Source organism: Pseudorca crassidens, chromosome 8 (genome assembly GCF_039906515.1).
Source record: "Pseudorca crassidens isolate mPseCra1 chromosome 8, mPseCra1.hap1, whole genome shotgun sequence".
Classification (NCBI taxonomy): Eukaryota; Metazoa; Chordata; class Mammalia; order Artiodactyla; family Delphinidae; genus Pseudorca; species Pseudorca crassidens.
The window spans coordinates 98,431,930-98,455,716 of NC_090303.1; the positions used below are offsets into that span (position 1 = coordinate 98,431,930).

The 23,787-nt window shown below is 38.1% G+C and overlaps 1 protein-coding gene across 3 annotated transcripts in view; it reads left to right on the top strand.

Annotated features, from left to right (window-relative positions):
- CNTNAP2 (contactin associated protein 2) overlaps nt 1–23,787 on the top strand; it is a 2,029,937-nt gene that overhangs the window by 809,888 nt on the left and 1,196,262 nt on the right. For all 3 annotated transcript variants that reach the window (XM_067747291.1, XM_067747290.1, XM_067747289.1), the window contains one exon: nt 17,986–18,133. In XM_067747291.1, the coding sequence (XP_067603392.1) occupies nt 17,986–18,133 (148 nt within the window). The remainder of the gene's footprint in view (nt 1–17,985; nt 18,134–23,787) is intronic.

Here is a 23,787-nt window from a genome sequence, read left to right on the forward strand (position 1 = left end):
GGGTACTGAGACTTGAACCCTTGGAAGACTGGATATAAAGTTGCCTTTTCAAGAAGTTTGGGAGGTCAGTAAAGAAGGATATGGAATCATAAGGGAAGAAGTGAGGAGGGTTAAAAGAAGTTTGTTGTTTTGCTTTTCTTGATTTATTTTTCCTTTCTTTTTTCTTTTAAATCAGGACACTTGATTTGTCTCATCAAAAGTGTCAAGGCCAGGACAGATTGTTTTTTAGAACATGAAGGCACCGTGGAAACATGGCTAATGGAAAATAAGGAGGAAAGCGTTAAATGAGAAGAAGGGAGAAAATAGTCGAAGTGTAGCTTGCTCCTTGATGGACTGTGGAAGGAGTCAGCTGAGCAGTGGACTGTGGATGTACCACACTCTTGTCTTTATCCACTCACTGCTTGATGGGTATTTGGGATGTGTCTAGAGTGGCATGATGATGAATGAAGCTACCCCAAAAATTTACACTCAGACTTCATGTCAGGCTACACTGTCATTATCCTTGAGTAGTGGGATTGCTGGGCGTGTTTAAGAAGTTGCCACACTGTTCTCCAAACAGGCTGTACCAATCGCATTCCTGTTAATGATATACAAGCGTTCTACCACGTAACATTTCCATTAGCACTCGGTATTTTCAGGGTTTTTTTTTTTATTGGCTTGTTTTTATTTATGAGCTTCATATTTGTATCATATCAGTTCTCTTTGCACATCAAAGCCGAAAGGGATGGTGCAGACAGGCCCATGTGGATGCTGCACGTGCAGGAGGTTTGGAACACTGCTGAGGAAACCTAGGCTTCAGACACCTCATTCTTTTATGAGTCGCAAGAAAACCCAGCTGAGCTTTGCCCCACAGGAGGTATTATCTTGATCGTCCTGGACTGTAAACAGATCTGCCCCTTTTCTGGGGAAGGAACACCCTTAAAAAGATGGTCTGGAACAAAAGCCCTGCTTACAAGGTATCCTTGAACTTGAGCACAGGTCCTTGAACTGTTTCTCAGCAGTGGGTAGATTTTTGAATTGTCTGTTTAACTTTAATATTTATGAGGCTTTTTTATTATTTATATTGTTTCCTGGGTCATTTTTATTACATTATGTTTTTCGTGCTGTAGTGAACATTTCACTTTCATTTAACATTTTTTGACACAAAGCTTGTTCCTAGCATTCTCTTAATTTTATTTTCAATCTCTATGTATAGTTATATCCTCTCTTCATTCCTAACATTGATCATTTTTCCTTCTCTTGAGGCATTAGTTTCACCAGAGATTTTCCAATTTTACTTATTTTATAGAGAATCGTTTTTTGGCCCTCTGGAACTTCACGAGTTGTTTATTTATATTCTTATTTTCCTAATTCTTTTCTTATACATTCTTTGAATTGATTACGGCCTTTTTTTCCCTCTAACTTCTGAAGTATGCTTAGGTCATCAATTTTCACCATTTTTCCTTTTGTACTGCAAGTAATAAAGTCCATAATTTTCCCTCAAAATACTACTTTAGCTGCATGCCACAGTTTTGATGTCTCATACTTTTTATGACAAATTTGTTCTCAGTAATTTTTAATACCATTATGATTTCCTTTTTTGATCACGATGGTATATTTGTCCTTGTATGTGTCTCCTGTTTGAGTTTATCCAAGATTATATTGCTAGTTGGTGACAAATTGGGATTAAATTATTTTAATTTCAGAGCTTATATTTTTGTTTTGTTTTAATTTTTAGTCAATGTAACTTAACTGCATTGTCTTCTGAGAATGCATTTTGTATGATACCAATTTTTAGCCGTCAACTATGGCTTGCTTTAAGGCCTAAAATATGTAATTTCCATATATTTTTCAATCGATGCTTTGAAAAATATTTGCAGGGTATTTAAAATCAATAGCATTAAGCTTATTATTTTGTCTAAGTCTCTGTATGCTTAGTAAATTTTTGTCTGACGTATCCATAAATGAAAGATATATGTTTAAATTTTCCATTATTATAGTATTTTATTAATAAATTCTTATTAAAATTTACTAGTTGGAATAGCTATGCAAAAGAACATTTTCTATATGCAGTTATTTTAAAATAACAGGAAATATAGAAGGTATTTCCTTTACTCATTTCCTATTAAGATCCTGGCTGTGAGGTCAAATGAAGCATTGTTTAGAGCATGGGAGTGAGAATGTGCGGACTCTTCAGAAGAGAGTAAGAATTTAGTTAAACCATTCAGAGGGAAAAAAAAAAGATGTGCAAACTAAACCTAGCATAAACTAGCATAAGTGAACTATTTCTTATACACCTGCAACAGAGTAGAGATTCTCATGATTTTTTAAGATTGTTTGGCCAACTTGAGAAACAACCTTGATTGACACCAGTTATGGTCAGCCTATCTGTATATGTCTATGTGATTTCTACAAAGTATATCTTTTTTTTTTTTTTTTTTGCGGTACGCGGGCCTCTCACTGTTGTGGCCTCTTCCATTGTGGAGCACAGGCTCCAGACACGCAGGCTCAGCGGCCATGGCTTACGGGCCCAGCCGCTCTACGGCATGTGGGAACTTCCCGGACTGGGGCACGAACCCGTATCCCCTGCATTGGCAGGCGGACTCTCAATGACTGCGCCACCAGGGAAGCCCACAAGGTAGTTTTTAATAGCACCTTCCATTTGAATTTTATTTAGTAAGAAGTAGGGATTTCCCCAAAGTTTTTAGTCAGAGGCCTTGACATGATTAGTACCATATTTTGCATGTAGAAGAATAAGATTGAAAGTGGGGGAAAAAACTGGGAAATTATACAATCTCAGGTAGGAAACAATTAAAAGAGCCTAAACCCTGGAATGAAAAATAAATGAATCTAAAGAACAGTAACCAGAATTTGATAATGAAAAGCACAGAGGAAAGTAAAGTTAATAGAACCAAAGATTTTAGGGAAATTGGGATATTGGAAAATTAGAATTCTGCACAGATATTTTCAACTGGATATACTCTAAGGACTTTGGAGATAAAGTGATTGAGAGATTATAATAGGAATTTTGTACTCATGTACTAGTCAGTGAAGCAGATAGCGCATTCAAAAGGGTTTACCTAAATAGAATGTAGTGAAGGGACAGTTAAGTGTGAGCAGGTTTAAGGGAGTGAAGAAGGGATGATGAGACGCTTATGAATTAGAAGCCCAGGGAAGCCATTACCATTCCTGGAGCTTACAGAACAAAGAGAGGAAACAGTGTTATGAAAGACCAGTGGAAGCTAGGCCCCCCCGGAAGACAGGCTGCCTGAGAAGAGTTGATGATTGGCTGATGTGCCCCATTGGTGGAATAGAATCAGCCGCCCGACAGTAAGGGGGCCTGAGTAATCCAATCTATACCAGCTAGCTTCATCATTACTCAGGCTCCCATGAGGATAGAAAATAAAATCTGGGTAGTGGAGGAAACAGACGGACAGCAAAATGTCCTCGTAGAATATAAGTCTGAAGGCGTGAAAGTGGATGATCTCACTTGTAGAAGGGTAAGGAGAACAACAAGATCTTTAATGGTCCACAGAGAGATTAAAGATATCCAGTTAGATGGAGAAGTAATCTGAGACCAAATAAAGTGTGCAAAATGGAAATGTCCCTGAATAAGAGAGATTCAAGGAGTGGATGACTAATTGTAGAGGAAGTTGAAGAAAAATTGAAAAACCAAGAAAAAATTTACTGGGCTATTATCAGTGATCTTTCTGATTTCTGTTTCAAAAGAAAAGATAACAATTAGCAAATTGCTGAAAACTTGGGCTTCTCTGGTGGCGCAGTGGTTGAGAGTCCGCCTGCCGATGCAGGCGACACGGGTTCGTGCCCGGGTCCGGGAGGATCCCACATGCCGCTGAGTGGCTGGGCCCGTGAGCCATGGCCGCTGAGCCTGCCCGTCCGGAGCCTGTGCTCCGCAACGGGAGAGGCCACAACAGTGAGAGGCCCGCGTACCGCAAAAAAAAAAAAAAAAAAAAATTGCTGAAAACGAGAGCATAGAGAAAGAGAGACATGCAGAGCACAGCCCATTTATTTGAGAAATTTTGTAAAGAAAAGGAGCAGGAAACTAGGACCAGTAAAAGTGGAGGAATATAATGTAAAATGCTGGGGTTTTTTCCCTATAAAAGGTAAGATTCAAATATATTGGGAAAAAATAGCTTTTATAGACCCAGGAAGTGTTAGTTATTTTGGTTCTTTCTCTGTATTTCAAAGAAACATTACCAGGTATTAATTTTGCTATAGAATATAAAAATGGTAGGATGCATAAGTATATTCAATTGAGAAAGAATAAAGTCATTATTAATGTGCAAATAGAGAATACATTTAGAGTCAAAATTATTAGTATTCCGTGGCATAAAGCTATCCAAATCAAGAATTTCACATTTTGAAAAGATACAATTTAAAGTTGGTAATTTACTTTGCTAACTCTGACCCTCACCCTAAATAAAACTTGATTGTTTTATTGATTTTATGCTTATGAACACATTTGGTTCCACATTTAGAATGAGATGTACTCTGGGTACCTCCAAGTATATTCTCAAATTCATTGCCACTGAAACATTAAATACTTGAGAAAAGCAGTGTTTATGGAGGATAACCTGGAGGAAATGCAATCCATTCATTCCTCTAGAGACCCTGAACCGTTTCTAGATTACGTCAGTTCAGCAGAGAGCTGAATACCTGCATTGGAAGTTTTGCTTACCATTGTGTTTTGGCGTTTAGAAACTGCAAGAAACTCCCTATGAGATTTGCTGCTATCTTCTCATACAGATGTTGTAGAACACTTTGTTCATTGTGTAGCATGGTTCCTTTTCCATCAGACTCATTTGAGAAATCTCTTTCTGGGCTCAGTACCAGGAGTCTTAATGCTTCGCCAAGCAACTGGTTAGATTTTATTTTTACAGACAAGATGAATCTCACAACTGCATGTGTCTCTATCTGCCTAGTTTGCCAAAAATCTGAAAGCCAAAGTTTTAGACACAGCCCTCCAAAACATATTTTTTGTGGTTTATTTTTATCAAAATAGTATATGGAGAAATATTTTTAATCAAGTAGTACAGAAAGAATTTAATTTAAAAAGCAAAAGTTCTCTTCCCAATATCTCCCCATCTCTGGTTACATTCTCCCTATACACTTATATAGCAGTTTGTTCACTTATCAACTTAGAAATTACCTACTGACTACTGACTCTTTTTTTTTTTTTGTGGTACGTGGGCCTCTCCCGTTGCGGAGCACAGGCTCCGGACGCGCAGGCCCAGCGGCCATGGCTCACAGGCCCAGCCGCTCCGCAGCATGTGGGATCTTCCTGGACCAGGGCATGAACCCGTGCCCCCTGTATCGGCAGGCGGACTCTCAACCACTGCGCCACCAGGGAAGCCCGACTACTGATTCTTGATAGATCAATTTGTAATTAGCTAACCTACTTTCCCCCATACCTGGCCTGTTTTTATCTTTTTTTTTTCAAATATTTTAAATTGTTTTTTGTTAGTTTTGTTACTTCTGATGACACATTTACAAGTGGGTTTGCTGTTCTATCAAACTTTGGTCATATCTTTTGTCTCCTTACTTGAAGGACACAGATATTATTCACCAGGTCCTTTCTTCTCCATTCTCTCAAACTTTTCCATCTCCAAATTTCTGTCAGTTGTGTTGTACTTTAACATTGTTAAGCTTGATGACATTGCTTTTGTGTGTTTTTTTTTTTTACTTTGTATATATATATTTATTTCAAGTGTTAGAATAAAAGACAATTGATAGGGCTTCCCTGGTGGCGCAGTGGTTGAGAGTCCGCCTGCCGATGCAGGGGACACGAGTTCGTGCTCCCGGTCTGGGAGGATCCCGCATGCCGCGGAGCGGCTGGGCCCGTGAGCCATGGCTGCTGAGCCTGTGTGTCCGGAGCCTGTGCTCCGCAACGGGAGAGGCCACAACAGTGAGAGGACCACGTACCGCAAAAAAAAAAAAAAAAAGACAATTGATAGCATTTATCTAATGATTTTCATCCTTTCTTATGGTTTGACATGTAGGATGATGAAAAAATGTAGGCACGTTTTGAGAGAAAATAAATGCATAAAATAATGAACTTAGGTTATATAGAATATACAGCAGATTTCTCTGCTGTATTAATTTAAAATACATGATTGCTGCTGTAACCACTAAAAAGAAGTTTGGCAATTCCTTAAAAAATAAACATGCATCTACTCTAGGGCTCAGAAATTCTGCTCCTAGGAATTTACACAAATACTCAGAGTAGTTTCATTCATATGAGTAAAAAATGGAAAATCTGGAGTCTGTCAACAGAAGAATGGATAAACAAACTGTGGTATATTATACAATGAAATACTACTCAGCAATAAAAAGGAATTAGCTATGGATACATATAAAAGCATGGGGGATCTTAACATCATTCTGAGTGAAAGTGATGTTTGATCCCTTTCGTAAGTTCAAGAAAAGGCAAAGTTAATCTATGGTGATGGAAATTGAAAAAGTGGTTACATAGGGTAGGGAGTGGCGTCAACTAAGAAGAGTGCTGATTGAGATTGAAAAGGGAGGTTTCCGAGTTATTAGAAATATTTTTATCATGGGGGGAGGGAATTGCATGGATGAATATTTCTCAAAACTGAGTAAGCTATTCACTGAAGATCTTTGCAATTTACTGTATGTAAATTATACCTCAATTTTAATAAAAGCTGTGTTGCTGCCTATGTTGTCTGTAGTTTGTTGGGAGACCAACAAATGATCTTATATAATTTTACTATTCAGTATAATAAGTGCTAGGATATAGATAAGCATAGAATTTCAGAAATGCATGAACATTGTGTAACCTCTCCATGGCAGAGACAATGTTATGTGTTTATCAAACCTGTTCCATGTTTTCTGCTGCATTCCCCAACCTCTTCCACATTAAGGTTAAGGCCAGAAAGATACATGACCAGTGCAATGTGTATAGAAGTGATACCCTCTACTTCTAAATCTGAATATAAGCCCCACCCCTGTACATTTCTCCATGCTTTTTCTTCTGTTTCTTCGGTGGCCTTGAGAACCAGAGGTTAATGATGAGAACCAAACATGGTGAGCTTGGGTCCCTGAATGACTATGTGGGGCAGTCCCTCTGTCTCTTCTTTCCATGCTGGACCGCTGAAGGGAAGGAGGGAGGGAGAGAAAGGGGGAAGAAGGGAGGACAAGAAGGAGAAAAGAAAAGGACAAAAGAAAGGGAAGGAGGGAGAGAGGAATCCAAGATCCCATGGGAATAAGCTATGGGAGACAGTGAAGCCATCCGAAAGACTGGATCTACCTTTTGGGTGTGCTGAGAGCAGCTGAGCAAAGGATGAAACCTATAGGACACCATCACCATGTGATTCCCATAAAACATAAAGGGAAAGATTGATGAAAGAGCTAGATTTTTAAAGATATTTTCCTTATTGTTTTTTTAAGTCAAAATGACTGTTTCACATCGTAATTTTTAATTGATTAATGGTTCTTCTAGTAAGATAATTCTAAAATATGTTCATAACACGAAAAGGATAAGAAATATCTGAGTCAGGAGCAGAAGTGTCCAGAGAGAGTATTGCTGCTTATATGTAGATAAAATATTTTGGCATTTTCCCCCCAACATATTTGCTGTGGTTTAACATCTAAAGAATATGCTTTTAGCAGAGTTCAAGTGCACTACAGAAGTGAACATAGAGATTTGATGGTCGGGTTTGTGTGTGTGTGTATGTGTGTGTTAATTTTCACATTGATCCTAGCATTTCTCCCCTGATTTTGATGTGATTTTTGCATGACTGTTTCCTGTTTTTCCCTCATGATCTCTGGAATTCCCAGATACTTTATATATTGATAATGACATCCCCATAACTCTGGGAAACCTTGTTTTATTAACCTAGTGTCTTGTCGAATCAGACAAGCATGCTCTATTTTTTTCCTGTAGGATATTATCTAACATATGGTTTATTAACTACAAATATTTTTGAACTCGTTTTTGGTACATCCCAAAATAAGAGCTGTGAAATGTAAACAGGTGGGAGTTTGGGAATGAACACTTTTATTTATTCATTTAACCGGGCAGTAAACTGGTACTCACTGAACACCATCCACTGTGCTAGGGACAGCAGAATAGCGGGGAACCAGAGGTTTGATCACAAGCTTCCATGCTGACTTACATATGTCTGCAACAGTGATTAGGTGGATGTTCACAAACATAATGAAGTTATTACAATTGAATGAAGGGAAAGAAAAGTATAGGATGCTATGAGGCTCCCTGCAGAACGGTGGGTGATTGAGGAGTGAGTGTCAGGGAATGGACTTACTCCAGAAGCTTATGTAAGCTGAGTCCTGCAGGATGTGTTTGTACAGCCCGATCAAGAGGATGACCAGAGCGTGCAGGTGAAGAGGCCAGAGTGGGGCGGTAACATGTAGTACTTTATGAAGGTACTTCTTTTCTTTCTGCCTCGCAGGGAGTCAAACTGAGGCTTGGAGACTCCGATCAAGGTTGCACCGTAGAAAATCCGTTTCTACCTTTTGATAGGAATTGATGGCATGAGGACAATAACATTTAAAATCCAGCAAGAAATAAAATTAAACTGAAAGAAAAGTAATTAGAATGATCACAGGTTTATGACATCAACTTAAGGACTCAATATGTGTTTCTATGGCAGCCGCGGCATTTTCTGTCTTAAGAAAATAAGATCTCTCACTTCAAGAAGTACTCGTGTGTGGTTGTTTTTCTCACATAATTTGCCATTTATGAGACTTGTTGTAGCACTAGAAGCCCCTCCTATAGGCTTGCTTATACAAGAGCTGGGTGTCTTAGACACATTTTTCAGTCTTAAGCAAAACCTTGAGCTTGCAATCCCTTATTTTAGGTTTCTGAAAAGGTGAGGTTTTAGTGAAGACTAAATATATTTATTCCCTTCATAAAATACTTTCTAAGTTACACTTCAAACCGCATAATAATGAATTTGAGGGAAAATGTTACTTCCTGCGTTATACATGACATCCTTCTACATCCCTATACGTTTTCCTCCAGTCTGATAAATCATACGCTTCAAGGGTGGACAAAACGCTTTTCCAAAGTTTGTTGGTTTTTAAATGCCAAGGGGCTCAAAAGTCTGCTGATGATTTTAGATTTGGCTTCCTCTCTGAGGGAGGATTTATTAATTTGAAAGATTGTCTTGGACCGAGGGTTGGCAAACTCTAGCCCATGGGCTAACTCTGGTCCATGCCTGTTCTTTTAATGTCTGTGAACGAAGATGGTTTTTACATTTTTCAAGTGTTGTTAAAAATGAAAAGGAAGAAGGAGGAGGATCTGGAACTGAAAGGTATGCAGCATGCTAAGCTGAAAATATTTACTATTTGGTACTAAGAAAAAGTCTGCCTCTCCTCCCTTAGGCCATCGGAATTATTGTTTGAACTAGAAGAAATATTTAGTGCACACGGTGGGAAATTTTCAGTTATTAAAACTTCAGTGATACTTAGATTATTCTGCAGTTAGCTTTCTGAACAACTCAATTTTTTTTTAAAAAAAGCTCTCTTGGCTGTATATTTTAATAATTTATAAGACAGTAACTCAGAACGAGCACCATCAGTTTAGCATTACGTTATATTGTTCTGTTTTACTAAGCATCAAGCTTGGCGAATTACATAAATGCTATGTTAGTAAAAAAAAATAAATAACTAAATAAAAAATCCTTCTAAGCGTATATACAAATCACAGCCAGTACGGGAGATTCAGTAGCAGTGACATGTAATTCACAAGCTTATGCAAATTGATTTTCAGTCTTACAATGCTGAAGTTGGCTGGTGCTTCCGTGTACCCACAAAGCATACATTTTGTGTGACATTTGTCTAAATGAAGGTTGAGTTTTAAAGGATAGCGTTCTATTCAAGAAAGATTCAATTTCCTCTGTAATTTTTCAATTTTTGGTACAGATTTACAAATCATAAGGGTTTTGTAAAAATCAGCTGTATATCTTACCTTGTTTTTTCCTTTTTTTTTTTTTACATTCATGTGAAAAAGTGCAAGTGAGTGTGAGAGTCAAATGATGTGGGAAAAAAAATGTTCTTTTCAAACCGTATGACAATGTAGCCGTTAGTACTTAAATAGTATTTGCACTATAGCAGACCTGCCTTTCTTTTCATAATAAACAGTGTCATGCAAACTTTTTAATTGCTTGTATTAAAATTTGCAGAGGAGCTTTGGCTAATGATCACAGTAGGAGCATCTTTGGGGAAAATGCATGAGAAAAGAAGATATTAATGTTGTCAAACTTCATGGAAATAAAAATGCTGAGAACAGTAAAGGATGCAGGCAAAATATGCTAATTAGTGGGATGGAAATCAAGTGTACATCCAAAGTGTGGTCGGATAAAAATTATCTATCAAACTTTAAATTTGACATTCAAGTGGGTAACATCAAATATCAAAAATAAAATGTGTTGTGCCTATTAAATAGAAAAAGCTTTATTCCCAGCTGAAAATTTGATTCTCAAACAAAGGGCAGTGTGGGAGTGGACGCTCTTGTTACTTTGCCCTGGTTTACCCAGACTAGCTATTCGACATCCAGTAAGTCCTCTAATTTCTCAGAGCCTGAGTTTCCCGATTTGAAAACATAGCATCCCTTCCAAACTTAGAATTTCCTATGAGGCACAGACAGTACAGAGTGTACTAGAACGCTTTAAATAATAAAGTGATGTATAAATATTAGATGTTGTTTTTATAAAAATCAATGACTACACCTCCTTCTACTTTTCTTAACTTTTCCAAATACTGCTATAGATGAGACATTTCCCGTATATTTACACCTTTATATTCAAGACAATGATTGGGAACACCTACACCATTCTTTTGAAATGTTTTAAACTTCAATTTAGGGTACTGTCTTAAATCTCAGTATGCTTGGAAGTGAAAAGAAGTACAAAAAACACAATCTACTGATGCTGTGAATTCTGAATACCATATGCCCTGCATTTGTTCATAAATAATAAATGTTACCCTTTCTGAAAAGCTATCCTAAACATCTCCAATTTTCTATGTGACCTTTCAATCTGATGGAGAAGTCTCAAATGCAATATATTTAAATCTTCACTAATTATCTTTCCCTTTAAATATCTTTGTATTAGTCGCTATTCTTTCAGTTTCCTTAAAAGCAAACAAATGAGAACACAGGTCAAATAATCAGAAAGCCTGCAGGCTTTCTTCAGCAAGCTCTGAATTTAGATGCTGAAATGATGTCATCACAGATGGGCCTACTTTGTCTTTCTCTGACATCCATCCCTTTATAATACAGTGGCCAGCAGGAGCTCAGTGGATGGAGTGCTTTCATTCCCAGTGGCTCTGTGTATTGTTTTGTTTCCTCCTCACACATATGTCGCACATTTGGGATCCAGGATACAAGAAGTGTTCTGTCGCTCCTCTCCAGCACTCACATCCACTCCAGCGTTCCTACCTTTTCCATAAACAACCCCACTCCTCTGGAGCACATGTCACCAGATTATTCCATCCACCACTATCCTAGGTTTTATGTTATGCTCTAGTCTATTTTCCTAGGAACTTCGCTTTATTTGGGGAGGGGGATTTTACTGGCCCCAGTCTTAACAATTAAATTATGTGACTTTTTTGCTTAAAACTCTGCAGTGGATTTCCTTCCAGCCCAATTAAAATGAAACCGACACCATTATCATGGCCTGCAGGCCCTCCTTGCTTCTTCACTGTGCTCCACAAACTCTGGCTTCCTTACTGTCCTCAGAACATGCAAAGTATACTCAAGATGTTCGCATTTCTGGCCTTTGTGTATACAATATATGTAATTATATATATATATATATACACACACACACATATGTGTGTGTGTGTGTGTGTGTGTGTGTGTGTATATATATATAAAAGCATACCTGGGAGATATTGCGTGTTCAGTTCCAGATCACCACAGTAAAGAGAATATCGCAATACAGTGAGTCACATGACGTTTTTGGTTTCCCGGTAAAGCAGTGTAGAAGTTACGTTTATACTATACTGTGGTCTATTTAGTGTGCAATACCATTATGTCTAAAAACAATGGGCATATCTTAATTTAAAAATACTTCATTACTAAAACCCGTGAGCTGTCGTCTGAGCCCTCAGGGAGTTGTCACCTTTTTGCTGCTGGAGGGTCTTGGCTCCAGGTGGACGGCTGCTGACTGAGCAGGGTGGTGATCATTGAAGGCTGGGGCGGCCGTGACACTTTCTTAAAATAGGACAACGATGAAGTTTGCTGCATCAGTTGACTCTTCCTTTCATTTAAACACTTAGATTTATGACTTGGCCTAATTTCAGTATTGTTGTGTCTCAGGGAATCAGGAGGCCCAAAGAGAGGAAAAGAGATGGAGGAATGACCAGTCAGTGGGGCAGTCAGAACACACACATTTCTAGATTAAGTTCACTATCTTTTATGGGTATGGTTCATGGCACCCCAAAACAATTGTAGTAGTAACATCAAAGATCACTGATCACAGATCACCATGACGAGTATAATAATAATGAAAAAGTTTGAAATATTGCAAGAATTACCAAAATGTGACACAGAGACATAAAGTGAGCAATGCTGTTGGAAAAATGGTGCCAATAGACTTGCTGCAGTCAGTGTTGCCATAAACCTTCAATTTGTGTGAAAAAAAAAAGAAAACAAAACACAGTATCTGTGAAGCAGAAAAATGAGGCATGCCTGTAATATATAACAATATATACATATTATATAACTTGGTATCTTCAATATATATATATTCATTGTATATTTTTTTAAATTTTCATTGGAGTATAGTTGATTTAAAATGTTGGTTTCTGCTGTACAGCAAAGTGAATCAGTTATACATATCCATATATCCACTCTTTTTTAGGTCCTTTTCTCATATGGGTCATTACAGAGTGTTGAGAAGAGTTCCCTATGCTATACAGTAGGTCCTTATCAGTTATCTATTTTTTATATAGTAGTGTGTATATGTCAATCCCAATCTCCCAATTTATCCCTCCCCCCTTACCTCCCTGGTAACCATAAGTTTCTTTCCTACATCTGTGACTCTATTTCTGTTTTGTAAATAAGTTCACTTGTACATTTTTTTTTTAGATCCCACATATAAGCGGTGTATGATATTTTTCTTTCTCTGTCTGACTTCCTTGCTCAGTATGACAATCTCTAGGTCCGCCCATGTTGCTGCACGTGGCATTATTTCATGCTTTTTTATGGCTGAGTAACAGTCCATTGTATATAGGTACCACACCTTTAACCATTCCTCTGTCAATGGACATTTAGGTTGCTTCCATGTCCTAGCTATTGTAAATATATTCATTGTATTTTATTTATTATCTGCTCCACTCTGTACTGCCATACTATGTACTTTAATAATATAAATGTGAACTGAAACTCTGTATTGTTCACCCCTGTCTCCCCAGTGATTTGAACAGTATCTGGTGCATAAAAGACTCTCAGATATTTCCTGAGCGAATGAATAAGTGGATGGATCAATGAGCGAATATGTGAATGAATTATTCCAGCAGAAGTGCTAAAATTGCGCCTCATTGAGTTAGGTGCCCACCCCTGGTGTCAGAGAGAGGCGTCTGCCTCTCCTGGATCAGGTGGATTAAGAGTGAAGTCTGGGTAATGTTTAAAGAAATTTTAAAGAAAATCTGGTTGCTGTTACTTAAAGAGCAGAGTTTGCTGGGGAAGGAAGGAATGGATGTCTCCTGTTTTATCCCCCTTCCCTCTTTCTGTCACCAATGCCAATATGTTAATACCTGGGAATAGGTTGCTCTGTATCTTTTCTCTTACTCCCTTCTCTCAAAATGTTGTTACTTCTTCTTTTGAAATAGATCTCTTTTATTTTCTCACTTTCCCTTACCACCATGTGGCATCCACTCTTAACTGTTTGTTGCTAATCTTTCTGCCCCCACGATGATCTCCCACCACCTAGGATCTCCTGAATATGGCTCTCATTCTGTCATCTTAAAAAAAGAAATGCATGCTAGGTTCTTTCGTCCATAATCAGACAGAACTTGTTAAAACATTCATGATGTTCCAATATAAACACTTCCAATCAGACTTATGTCCTTATTACTTATTCCTGAATATACCTTAGTTCATGTTTTCAGAGTCCACAATTATAGTTCTAAAGTGGATTTTCCAGATAAGCTAGTCAAATCCTTTTGGGGGGACAGACACAGGGAGAAGGAGTGAAAAGAACTTTATTACCGTCCTGCCCCTAGGTTTTCAAAGTTTGCCAGAAGAACTAGAGAAGGAAAAGTATCTAGCCCTAGATCTGAGCTCCTTCTTTATGCCAGCCTTTTCCTGTTCTCTCCTGTGTCCTACTCCCTTTCTACCTCCTGAACACCATTCTGCCCTCCGACTCAGCTGAGGTCTGTCTCTTTCTGTAGTTTTCCTGATTACATAGTCTTCATAGGATTCCAAGTACTATGGAAATTACTAGCTATGCCACGCACTTCTGTACTTCCTTTTGATGCTGCCTTTTGCAGTAAGGCCTGTGACATCATGATTTATAAAAAGAAATTTTTTTTTCTGTCTTGATCCATGTTTTCTGTCACACAGCTTCTAAAACCCTTGGGACTTCCTAAGTGATAAGTGCAATAAAGCTGAAATGGGTGTCTTTTGTTATGAACAACAAGTTCCTTTCAACCATTCCTGAGTTCATGTCAATGAGGTGATTTTTGGAAAGCCCCTAGGTAACTGTGAGATGGGGCTGGTTAGCAGGGGAACCAACTGTGTGATTAGAGAGTTGGAATTTGCAGCCTCATCCTGACCTCTGGGAAGGAGAGAGGGGCAGGAGATTGAGTTCCGTCACCAATGGCCAGTGATTTAATCCTCATGCCTGCATACTGCAGCCACCATACAAACCCAGAAGTTCAGGAGTTCAGAAAGCTTGGTAAGTGAAGGTGCCAGGAGGGTGGTATGTGTGGAGAGGGCTCGGCACCCCTTCGCAGCCACCTTGCTCTATGCACCCCTTCCATCTGGCTGTTCCTGAGTTACATCCTTCATAATAAACCAGTAATCTAGTATGTAAACTCTTCTCCTGAGTCCTGTGAGCTCTGCAGCAAGTGATTGAATCTAAGGAGGTGGTCGTGGAACCTCTGTCGTATGGTCTGTCAGAAGCATAGGTGACAAACTGGACTTGAGATTGGCATCTGAAGTGGGGGTCATCTTGTGGGACTGAGCCCTTAACCTGTGGGATCTGAATCTATCTCCAGGTAGATAGTATTAGAATTAAGTTAAATTATGGGACGCCAGCTGGTGTCCATAAAGGATTGTGTGACGTGTGGGAAAACCCCTACATCTGGTGTCAGAAATAAAGCACTGGGAGTAGAGGAGAAACGCAGAGGAGTATTTTTCTTCTTTCAGGCCTCATAAGGCTACAAATGTCTCAGAAGCAGGGTTCCAAGAAAGTTACTTGCTGTCTTTGTTGTTAATATTCATATACCACCTAGCACCATGTTAAGCATATAGTTGATCCTTAAGTTAAAATTGTTTGGTGGCTTTTGTTGAATATTATTTAAGATAATATTTAGGGCTTCCCTGGTGACACAGTGGTTAAGAATCCATCTGCCAATGCAGAGGACACAGGTTCGAGCCCTGGTCCGGGAGGATCCCACGTGCCATGGAGCAGGTAAGCTGTGCGCCACAATTATTGAGCCTGCGCTCTAGAGCCCGCGAGCCACAACTACTGAGCCCGCATGCCACAACTACTGAAGCCCGCGCGCCTAGAGCCCGTGCTCCACAACAAGAGAAGCCACCCCAGTGAGAAGCCCGCGCACCGCAACTAGAGAAAGCCCGCGCAGCAATGAAGACCCAACGCAGCCAAAAATAAATAAATTAAATAAATAATATTTTTATAAAAACATAATAGATTAACCTGTCTGCCATCAGGGATTTAATTCAGGTGATTTTATTCAGGGGTTCTCATTGGTATTGCTTTTGAAGACAGAACAACCAACAGTGATATTAAAATTCAGCCATGGTTTAATAAATTAGTTAGATTTGTGGCTTCTTTGTAAAACTAAAAGCTGGTTAGAAAAATACCTAAAAAGAAGAAAAACTTTTTACTATTTCCCTTAATCAGATGTTGTCAACAAGATGCAAAGAAGATGTCTATTTAAGTGATGACATTTAAGACCTGAAGCTCAAATGGTTTTGTCCGATGAAGGATTGAAGCGGGTGTGGCTATTTTGAAAAGGCAGTGATAGTATGTAGCTTGAGGAAGACCAAGGAGAACACAACAAAAATCATTACTGAAGAGGATCCCAGTCTCCAAAGCATGAAATTGTACATGTTATAGACTATGACCCACGATGCAGATTGTTGGAACCATCTTACGTTCTATAAAATAGTTTAAATCTTGAGGAAAGATTTCAGTATGCTCCCTGTATTACTAGGTCTTACACTATACATTTTGTATTTTGCTTTTTTTTTTTTTGCGTTACGCGGGCCTCTCACTGCTGTGGCCTCTCCCGCTGCGGAGCACAGGCTCCGGACGCGCAGACTCAGCGGCCATGGCTCACGGGCCCAGCCGCTCCGCGGCATGTGGGATCTTCCCGGACCGGGGCACGAACCCGTGTCCCCTGCATCGGCAGGCGGACTCTCAACCACTGTGCCACCAGGGAAGCCCTACATTTTGTATTTTGGAGGCCAGGAGTATGACTGGAGAATGAGCGCTGGGTAACCAACTTTATACCTCAAATTTACCTTTGTGATATTTGTGTGCAATTAAACCAGAGCCTTCCGTTTCAAAGCTGCGATGTACTTTTTTATTAAAAGCATCTCTTTACTTGCCTCTTATTAATTTTATAACTCTTAAAAGTTGTTATAAAAGAGATATTTCAAAAAGATGAAACTCCTGATTTTAAATAGAAACAAATTCAAAACCTTAGGTCAAGAATATAACAGATTAGCAATGTAATATAGTGTTTATGTTGTATCTTTTCGTGACTAAAAAAGTTCAGTGTTCTTTTTAAAATTTTTATTTCAATGTTTAGGAGATTATTTAAATAAATATAAAAGATCTCATGTGGAATATAGCTTTCCAAAAACTAAAGTTATCTAAGGTAGGGACAGCTAGAATGTATATATGAAATTAAGTGGTTCATGTTTAAAACAGTAAACACATATATTTCTCATTTATTTGACATATTCTAAAATACCATGGTCTCTTGACTTAAATCGTCCTTGCTTTAAATTGTAATTTTATACTGACATTTTTCCTATTATTAGATTCTTTTTGAATGTGGCGTCTATGGCTTTCCCTATCCCTGTGCCCCCTGTATTATCTTGCTTTATACTTATTATACAGTAAATGTTTTATAAATGTTTGCTGATGAATGATAGCCATGCCCAAAGAAAATCCATTTGTTCTCTGCTGAAAAAATATAGACAATATGAACTTTCAACATAAAAAAAGATTCATGGCAAATGATTCTTGACAGAATCTTCTATAAATAAGAAAAATGAAATAAACATGTTTCTGATCCACTCACGTATATTTATGCTAATAAAAGGTAGAAGTCCCACGCCTCTGCACAAGCCTCTGCTCTTTTTACCGAGCTGATGTTGAAAAAATTTTCAAATTTGTAATGATGGTGTGGGAAGGTAACATAGAGAAGATTTTTAAAAAGCAAGAAATACAGTTGGATTCTGTAAAAAATTGCTTATTGTATAGTTTAAATGTGAAATAATAGAACTCGTAATTTAAATGTTTACTGGATACTACAGTGCGTGCCACAGTGTTTCATTCTTTTAATATATGTGTGCATTTCCACATATGAAAGGACCCATGGAAACTTTGGCCTAGTTCCCATTTAAAATTGGACTTGTTTTCAAATAAAGAACATATAGAAGCTTTTTTCAAATTGTTTATGGTTTAGAGAATATGAAATCCCTCCATTGGATAAAAATACTTAAGTTTATTGCAGCACATAGAGAACATGGTTGTTTCTAAAGTATTTTCCTCTAATTTTCGAATCCCGTTTATTTTTCAGGCATTTCCTGGGAACTTCAACTCCGATAGTGTGGTTCGGCATGATTTACAGCATCCAGTGATCGCCCGCTATGTGCGCATCGTGCCTCTGGATTGGAACGGAGAAGGCCGCATTGGGCTCAGAATTGAGGTCTACGGCTGTTCTTACTGTGAGTACCATTCTGTCGAAATTTGTGGTGGATTTTGTCATCTTCATTTAATTAGTAATTTTGTTATTTTGAATTATTTAATATTAGTTGCTTTCTCTGACAGTAAATTACAATGTTTCTTTATATAAATAATATATAAGGTTGTTTGTATGTTATAAATATATATTTACATTTTTACACAAACACACATATAAGAATATCTTAAGGACACCTTAAGTAGAGGACTTGGGAAATGATTTCTGTTCAGTAGACTAAAACAGCAAAGCTTATTCATAAAGTTGCTTGAAGTCTCATGAAATATTTAAAAAACAGAAACTTACACTCTTATTCATCTTTTTGACTCTGTGATGGATTTGAAAACAGTCTTAAGAACTTCCTTCTGGTTTTCTTTAATTATATATACCTTTTGTTATTTTAAAGTCAACCACTGAGCTTTAAGGTCAATTATATTTTATATGTCTAAAAGTTTTATTAGTTCCTTTTAAAAACTTACTCAGGGGGCTTCCCTGGTGGTGCAGTGGTTGAGAGTCCGCCTGCCGTTGAAGAGACACGGGTTCATGCCCTGGTCCAGGAAGATCCCACATGCCGCGGAGCAGCTGGGCCCATGAGCCATGGCCGCTGAGCCTGCACGTCCGGAGCCTGTGCTCCACAATGGGAGAGGCCACAGCAGCGAGAGGCCCGCGTATCACCAAAAAACAAAAACAAAAAAAACTTACTCAGTCACCTAAAAAGTTTCTTTTCCTTTCATCGTGTTTTTGATTACCCTTTTGTATTTTTTAAATACATTATATCTATGTCTAATGATTCCAATATATGGAGTTTTAGGGATTGTCATTCTGCTGTCTGTTGTTTCAGCCGGTTTTGCTAGTGGTGCTTTCTCCTCTCCCTCCTCCTCTTAATTCTTTCCTTTCTTCCTTCTTCTTAGCATTCTTATCTGCCTATCCTTCTTGTCCTTAACTTTATGCCCATCCATCTTCTTGAACTGTGACCTCAGTTTCTTCAAAACTTTGTGGAACTTCTTTTAGGTGAAGGTTGATGGTGGCTTCTTCTGGAGAAGATGGATCTTATTTGCTTCTATGAAGGCAGTACTAACACAGAATTACTTTAAAGATTATTTGAGGCTTTTTGAGGCCACTAGGTACTACACATTCAGTCTGCAAACACATGATTTGCAAACACTGGCTTTATTTGATGTGGCTGCGCCTCACGTCTTGCAGGATCTTAATTCCCCAACCAGGGATTGAACGTGTGCCCTTAGCAATGAAAGCACTGAGTTCTAACCACTGGACCGCCAGGGAATTCCCCCAGACACTAGCTTTAGAATATGAAGTGTCTGGTAAAACAGTCATCTCCTCCCGGGAAGTTTTTCTTCCTGTTCTAATTGCTGGGGGAGGAGGGATGCTGGATACAGATAGGGCAGGGAATCAGGAGATCAGCTTCACGCAAGGAGTTTCCTATTAGACTCTCCCCTATCCCTTCCTGTAGACCCATAGCAACAAAAGCTTAACTGTAATCAGAAAATGCAAATGTCCTATTGGGCAAGCTTTTAAAAATTAACCAAACATTTGGTAGTTTATAATAAAAAGTATATAAAGCTTTCACCTTTGTATGAATTTAGTACCTGTAGTGATGACCAAATCGTATTTATTCATGGGCAATACTGCTATGTGAAAACTGGGCTGGTTACTAAAAAAGGGCCAAAGAGATCATTTAATAAATTCCATAGGTGTTTCTTTTATTTGGTCATCACTTTATAGTAGCAAATATAATGAGTAGAGAGACAGATTTAGTTCTTCAGGAGAATGTAGATACTCAGGAAGAAGATTTAACTTTTCAGAAGCCTAAAATGACCCTCAACATAAACTGGGAGCCTTTCTACTATGTGATCTGGGTATTCATGGGAACAGAACTCTGTGTTCATGCATATTCTAGCTTTCAGCATCATGATGGGAAGGCCAAAACAAAATGTTTTTGTCTGCATGACATATTTTCTAAGGAGCATGTTCAGTTTTCAGTAAATGAAAAATAAGTAATATTCTCCATGGAAACATGATGTATGTAATTTATTTTATTAATAATTATTTATTGAGCAATTTCCATGGGTCATGAAAAATGTAAATGTTAATCATATCACAGTAAATAAGAAAAACATGGTAAGAGAAAGTGGAGCAATTACTCCAGTAGTAGTATTTATTAGGATACAAATAATGAGGGTTAAAAATTTCCCAAAGGCACACAGCCTAAGTGACAGAGCTGAAAGGGAAACCGGACATCCTGGTGGTACAACAAGACCTCACCACCACTACTGTTTTCCTGCTCCTAAATTCTAACAAAGTGAACCCCATGTGACCTTCATCGGGTTAAGTCAATTATATTGACACCTCAGAAGCACCCAACAAGCCCCCTCCCAGTTACTACTACTTCTTAAAGGTAAATATTCACCTGATTTTTATCCCCATAGATTAGGGTAGTTTTTAAAATTTTAAAATCTCATACCAATGAAATAATAAAATATACATTATTTCCCCTCTGACTTCTTTTGTTCAAAATATTTGTGAAATTACCCATGTTGTTATTTGTGGTATTTGTTTATTTTCATGAATAATATTATTCTATTGTATGCCTACTCTACAATTATGTATTCATTTCGTGTTGATAAACATTGAGTTGTTTCCAGTTTTTGATGATTTCAATAGAATTGCTATGAACGTTTTTCATAGGTATAGAGCTAGGAAGGGGTAATACCAAATTAGGATATATGTATGTCTAACTTTGTTAATAATGAGAAAAATTTCCTAAAGCGGTTTTATCAATTTAGACTGTCAAAACCAATGTACTAGGATTCCTAGTTGCGCCACAAATTCAGACGTTTAGAAATGAACGTTTGAAAGTTTTAGCCATTCTGGTGTTTGTTCATTATATGCAGTTTAGTGTTAGTGAACATTTTCCTGATTTTTGAGGAGGTTATGCTTACTGTAATTTGTATACCCTCTTTTTTGAAGGGTTTGTTCAAGAACTGTGCCCATACTTCTGTTGAATTGTCTTCTATTTATCTGTTTTTCTAACTGAGTAGTTTTTTTTGTTGTTTTTTGTTTTTTGTTTTTTCTAACTGAGTAGTTTTTAAAGCCAACCCTGTCTTTTTTTATTATTATTATTGTTAGTGCTATCACGAGATTTTCCATCAAGCCTGGGCCTTGGCAATCACAAGACATGAAGGAAAAATGCTTGAAGCTAGATAGGATGCTAGACTTTTCTAGTTTACAAACCTCTCTGGGGGGAAAATAATCCTACACTTTGGGAAACTGGATTAACCTTTATACCAATAGATGCCAGTGGAGTAAGTGATAAATTGGCAACATAAAGTAAGATAAAACTTTATACAAAGATGTCAGTGTTCTAGATCTGCTCCAGCCACTAGCCACATGTGGTTACTGAGCACTTGAAATGTAGCTAAGACAACTGAGGACTAAGCTGTGTTTAATTTTCATTCATTTGAATTTGAGTTTTAAGTGGCGCGACTACTGGCTCCCATATTGGATGGTACAGATTATAAGAACCAAAACATCTTCTTATTTTTCTCCTGTGTCCTTTTTTTAACATTTATTTTTTAAATGGCAATCTCTAATTTTTTTTTCTGAGTTTGGAAAACGATAATTTAATCATCATGGAAGCTGTCTGTACTGTCAAAAATTTATGACTGGTCATTCCTCTAACCAGGTCATTTTCCTAACCAATGTCCAGATCCCATTATTTTTCATATATCTATATATGAAGAATGCAAAATATATTTATGTCTTTTACAAGAAAAATATACATGTTTATAATAAGAAAAAGATGTGTTAAACATATTTGTTATGGACAACTTTTCCAAAATTAATCGATGATTTAAACTTACCTATACTGGAATTCAGACTAGAGTGGCCTCGTAGAAGGTGGCCTTCTATTTCTTTTCTTTTTTTTTTTTTTTTTTACCATTTAGTGAGCTACTGCCTCAAGGGCTTTGTTTGGGTTTTCAGTGGGAAGGGAATCATGGATCTTTGAGAGGGGAAGTGTCCCTCAGATACACTCCCATTTTGCCCCCTTAATAACAGCAATCCTGTGTATTCCAGAGTCCGGCAAGGAGATACGAGGCGTTGATCACTCCTAGGGAAAAGAAATGAATTCTCTCAACTTTTTAGAAACGCTTTAGGGGGTTTATCTGAGATCTGTCTTATACCTGCAGGTTAAGGAATGGGTTTGTACTTTAAAGTTTGCCAGAAGAACTAGAGAAGGAAAAGTATCAGTATGAAGCTGCTTCTGTAGGAGCGTGTACCTACTGTAATTCCCCTTGTATTTGTCATCTTTCTTCTCTGCAGTCCTTCCATGGTTACTCCGTCATCTGAGAAGTTAGATACTTCTCAAGGTTGAAAGTAAGAAGTTCACTCTGTTCCAGGTGGAGGGAGAAGTTTACTTCCAGGCCACTGCTTTTAAGCTTTCAGGGCTTCCGCTGTTTTTGTTTCCTGACTCGTCTTGATGATAATATGAATTCCAATTTCAATGAATTTAGACTCATTTTAAATCATTCTGCTCCCTCTACATTTGGTTTTCCCTCAAGTTTAGTTGAAATAAGTGCATGCTGTTATTTTTAAAACTTAATGATATTCCCAATGTCTTCTGACTCTGTAAGCTTTCTCCCAAAACACTGATGCTAATCTTCTTACTCTGTACCAAAGGGACTGCATGAAGCAGAAGGGAGAGGTCTCAGTCTAATAACTTTTAAAAATCATTTATGTCTGAAGCACTCAAACATGCATCTTACAAAATCCCTACATGGTGCATTGATTAAAGCAGTGAGCATTTTCTGATGACAAATACTAAATTAGCTTTTAACCAGAGTCTTCATAAATGTGAGGTCAGCACCTTGGCAAACCAGGATACACACAAACCATTTTTATATACGCTTTCAATTTGGATGAATAATTAATAAAGCCTATATATATATGTTACCCAGTGCAAATCCTGGTGGAAATTAAGTGCCAGCCGGGGGGGGGGAAATAGATCAAGAGGTGCCGAGTACAGTTAGAAGGAGGACAGTGTTTTGTCCTTTTCATGCTGTGCCAATGGGAATATTCTCTCCTAAGGACCACGGACTAACTGCCGTAGCTCCCGTGCTGCCTAGGCAAGAGATGCTGCCGGGTGTATGTATATTAGGTTCCCAGGGCTGTCGTAACAAAATACCACAAACTGTGTAGCTTAAGACAACCGAGATTTATTCTCTCATGTTTCTAGAGAGCATAAGTCTGAAATTAAGGTGTTAGCAGTGTTGCTTCCTTCTGGAGGCTCAGAGAGAGGAACCATCCCATGCCTCTCCTCTAGCATCTGGTGGTTGCTAGCAATTCTTGGTGTTCCCTGACCGGTGTTGCCACATCATTCCAATGCCTGCCTCTTCCTTCACGTGGCTGTCTTCCCTCTGTGTGTCTATGTCTCTGTGTCTTCACATGACCTTTTTACAAGGACACCAGTCACTGGATTTAGGATCTACTCTAATTCAGTATGACCTCATCTTAAAGGAACTAATTACATCTGCAAAGACCCTATTTCTAAATAAGGCCACATTTTGAGTTGCTGGGTGGTTATGAATTTGGGGGAAACATTATTCAATCCAGTGCAACATT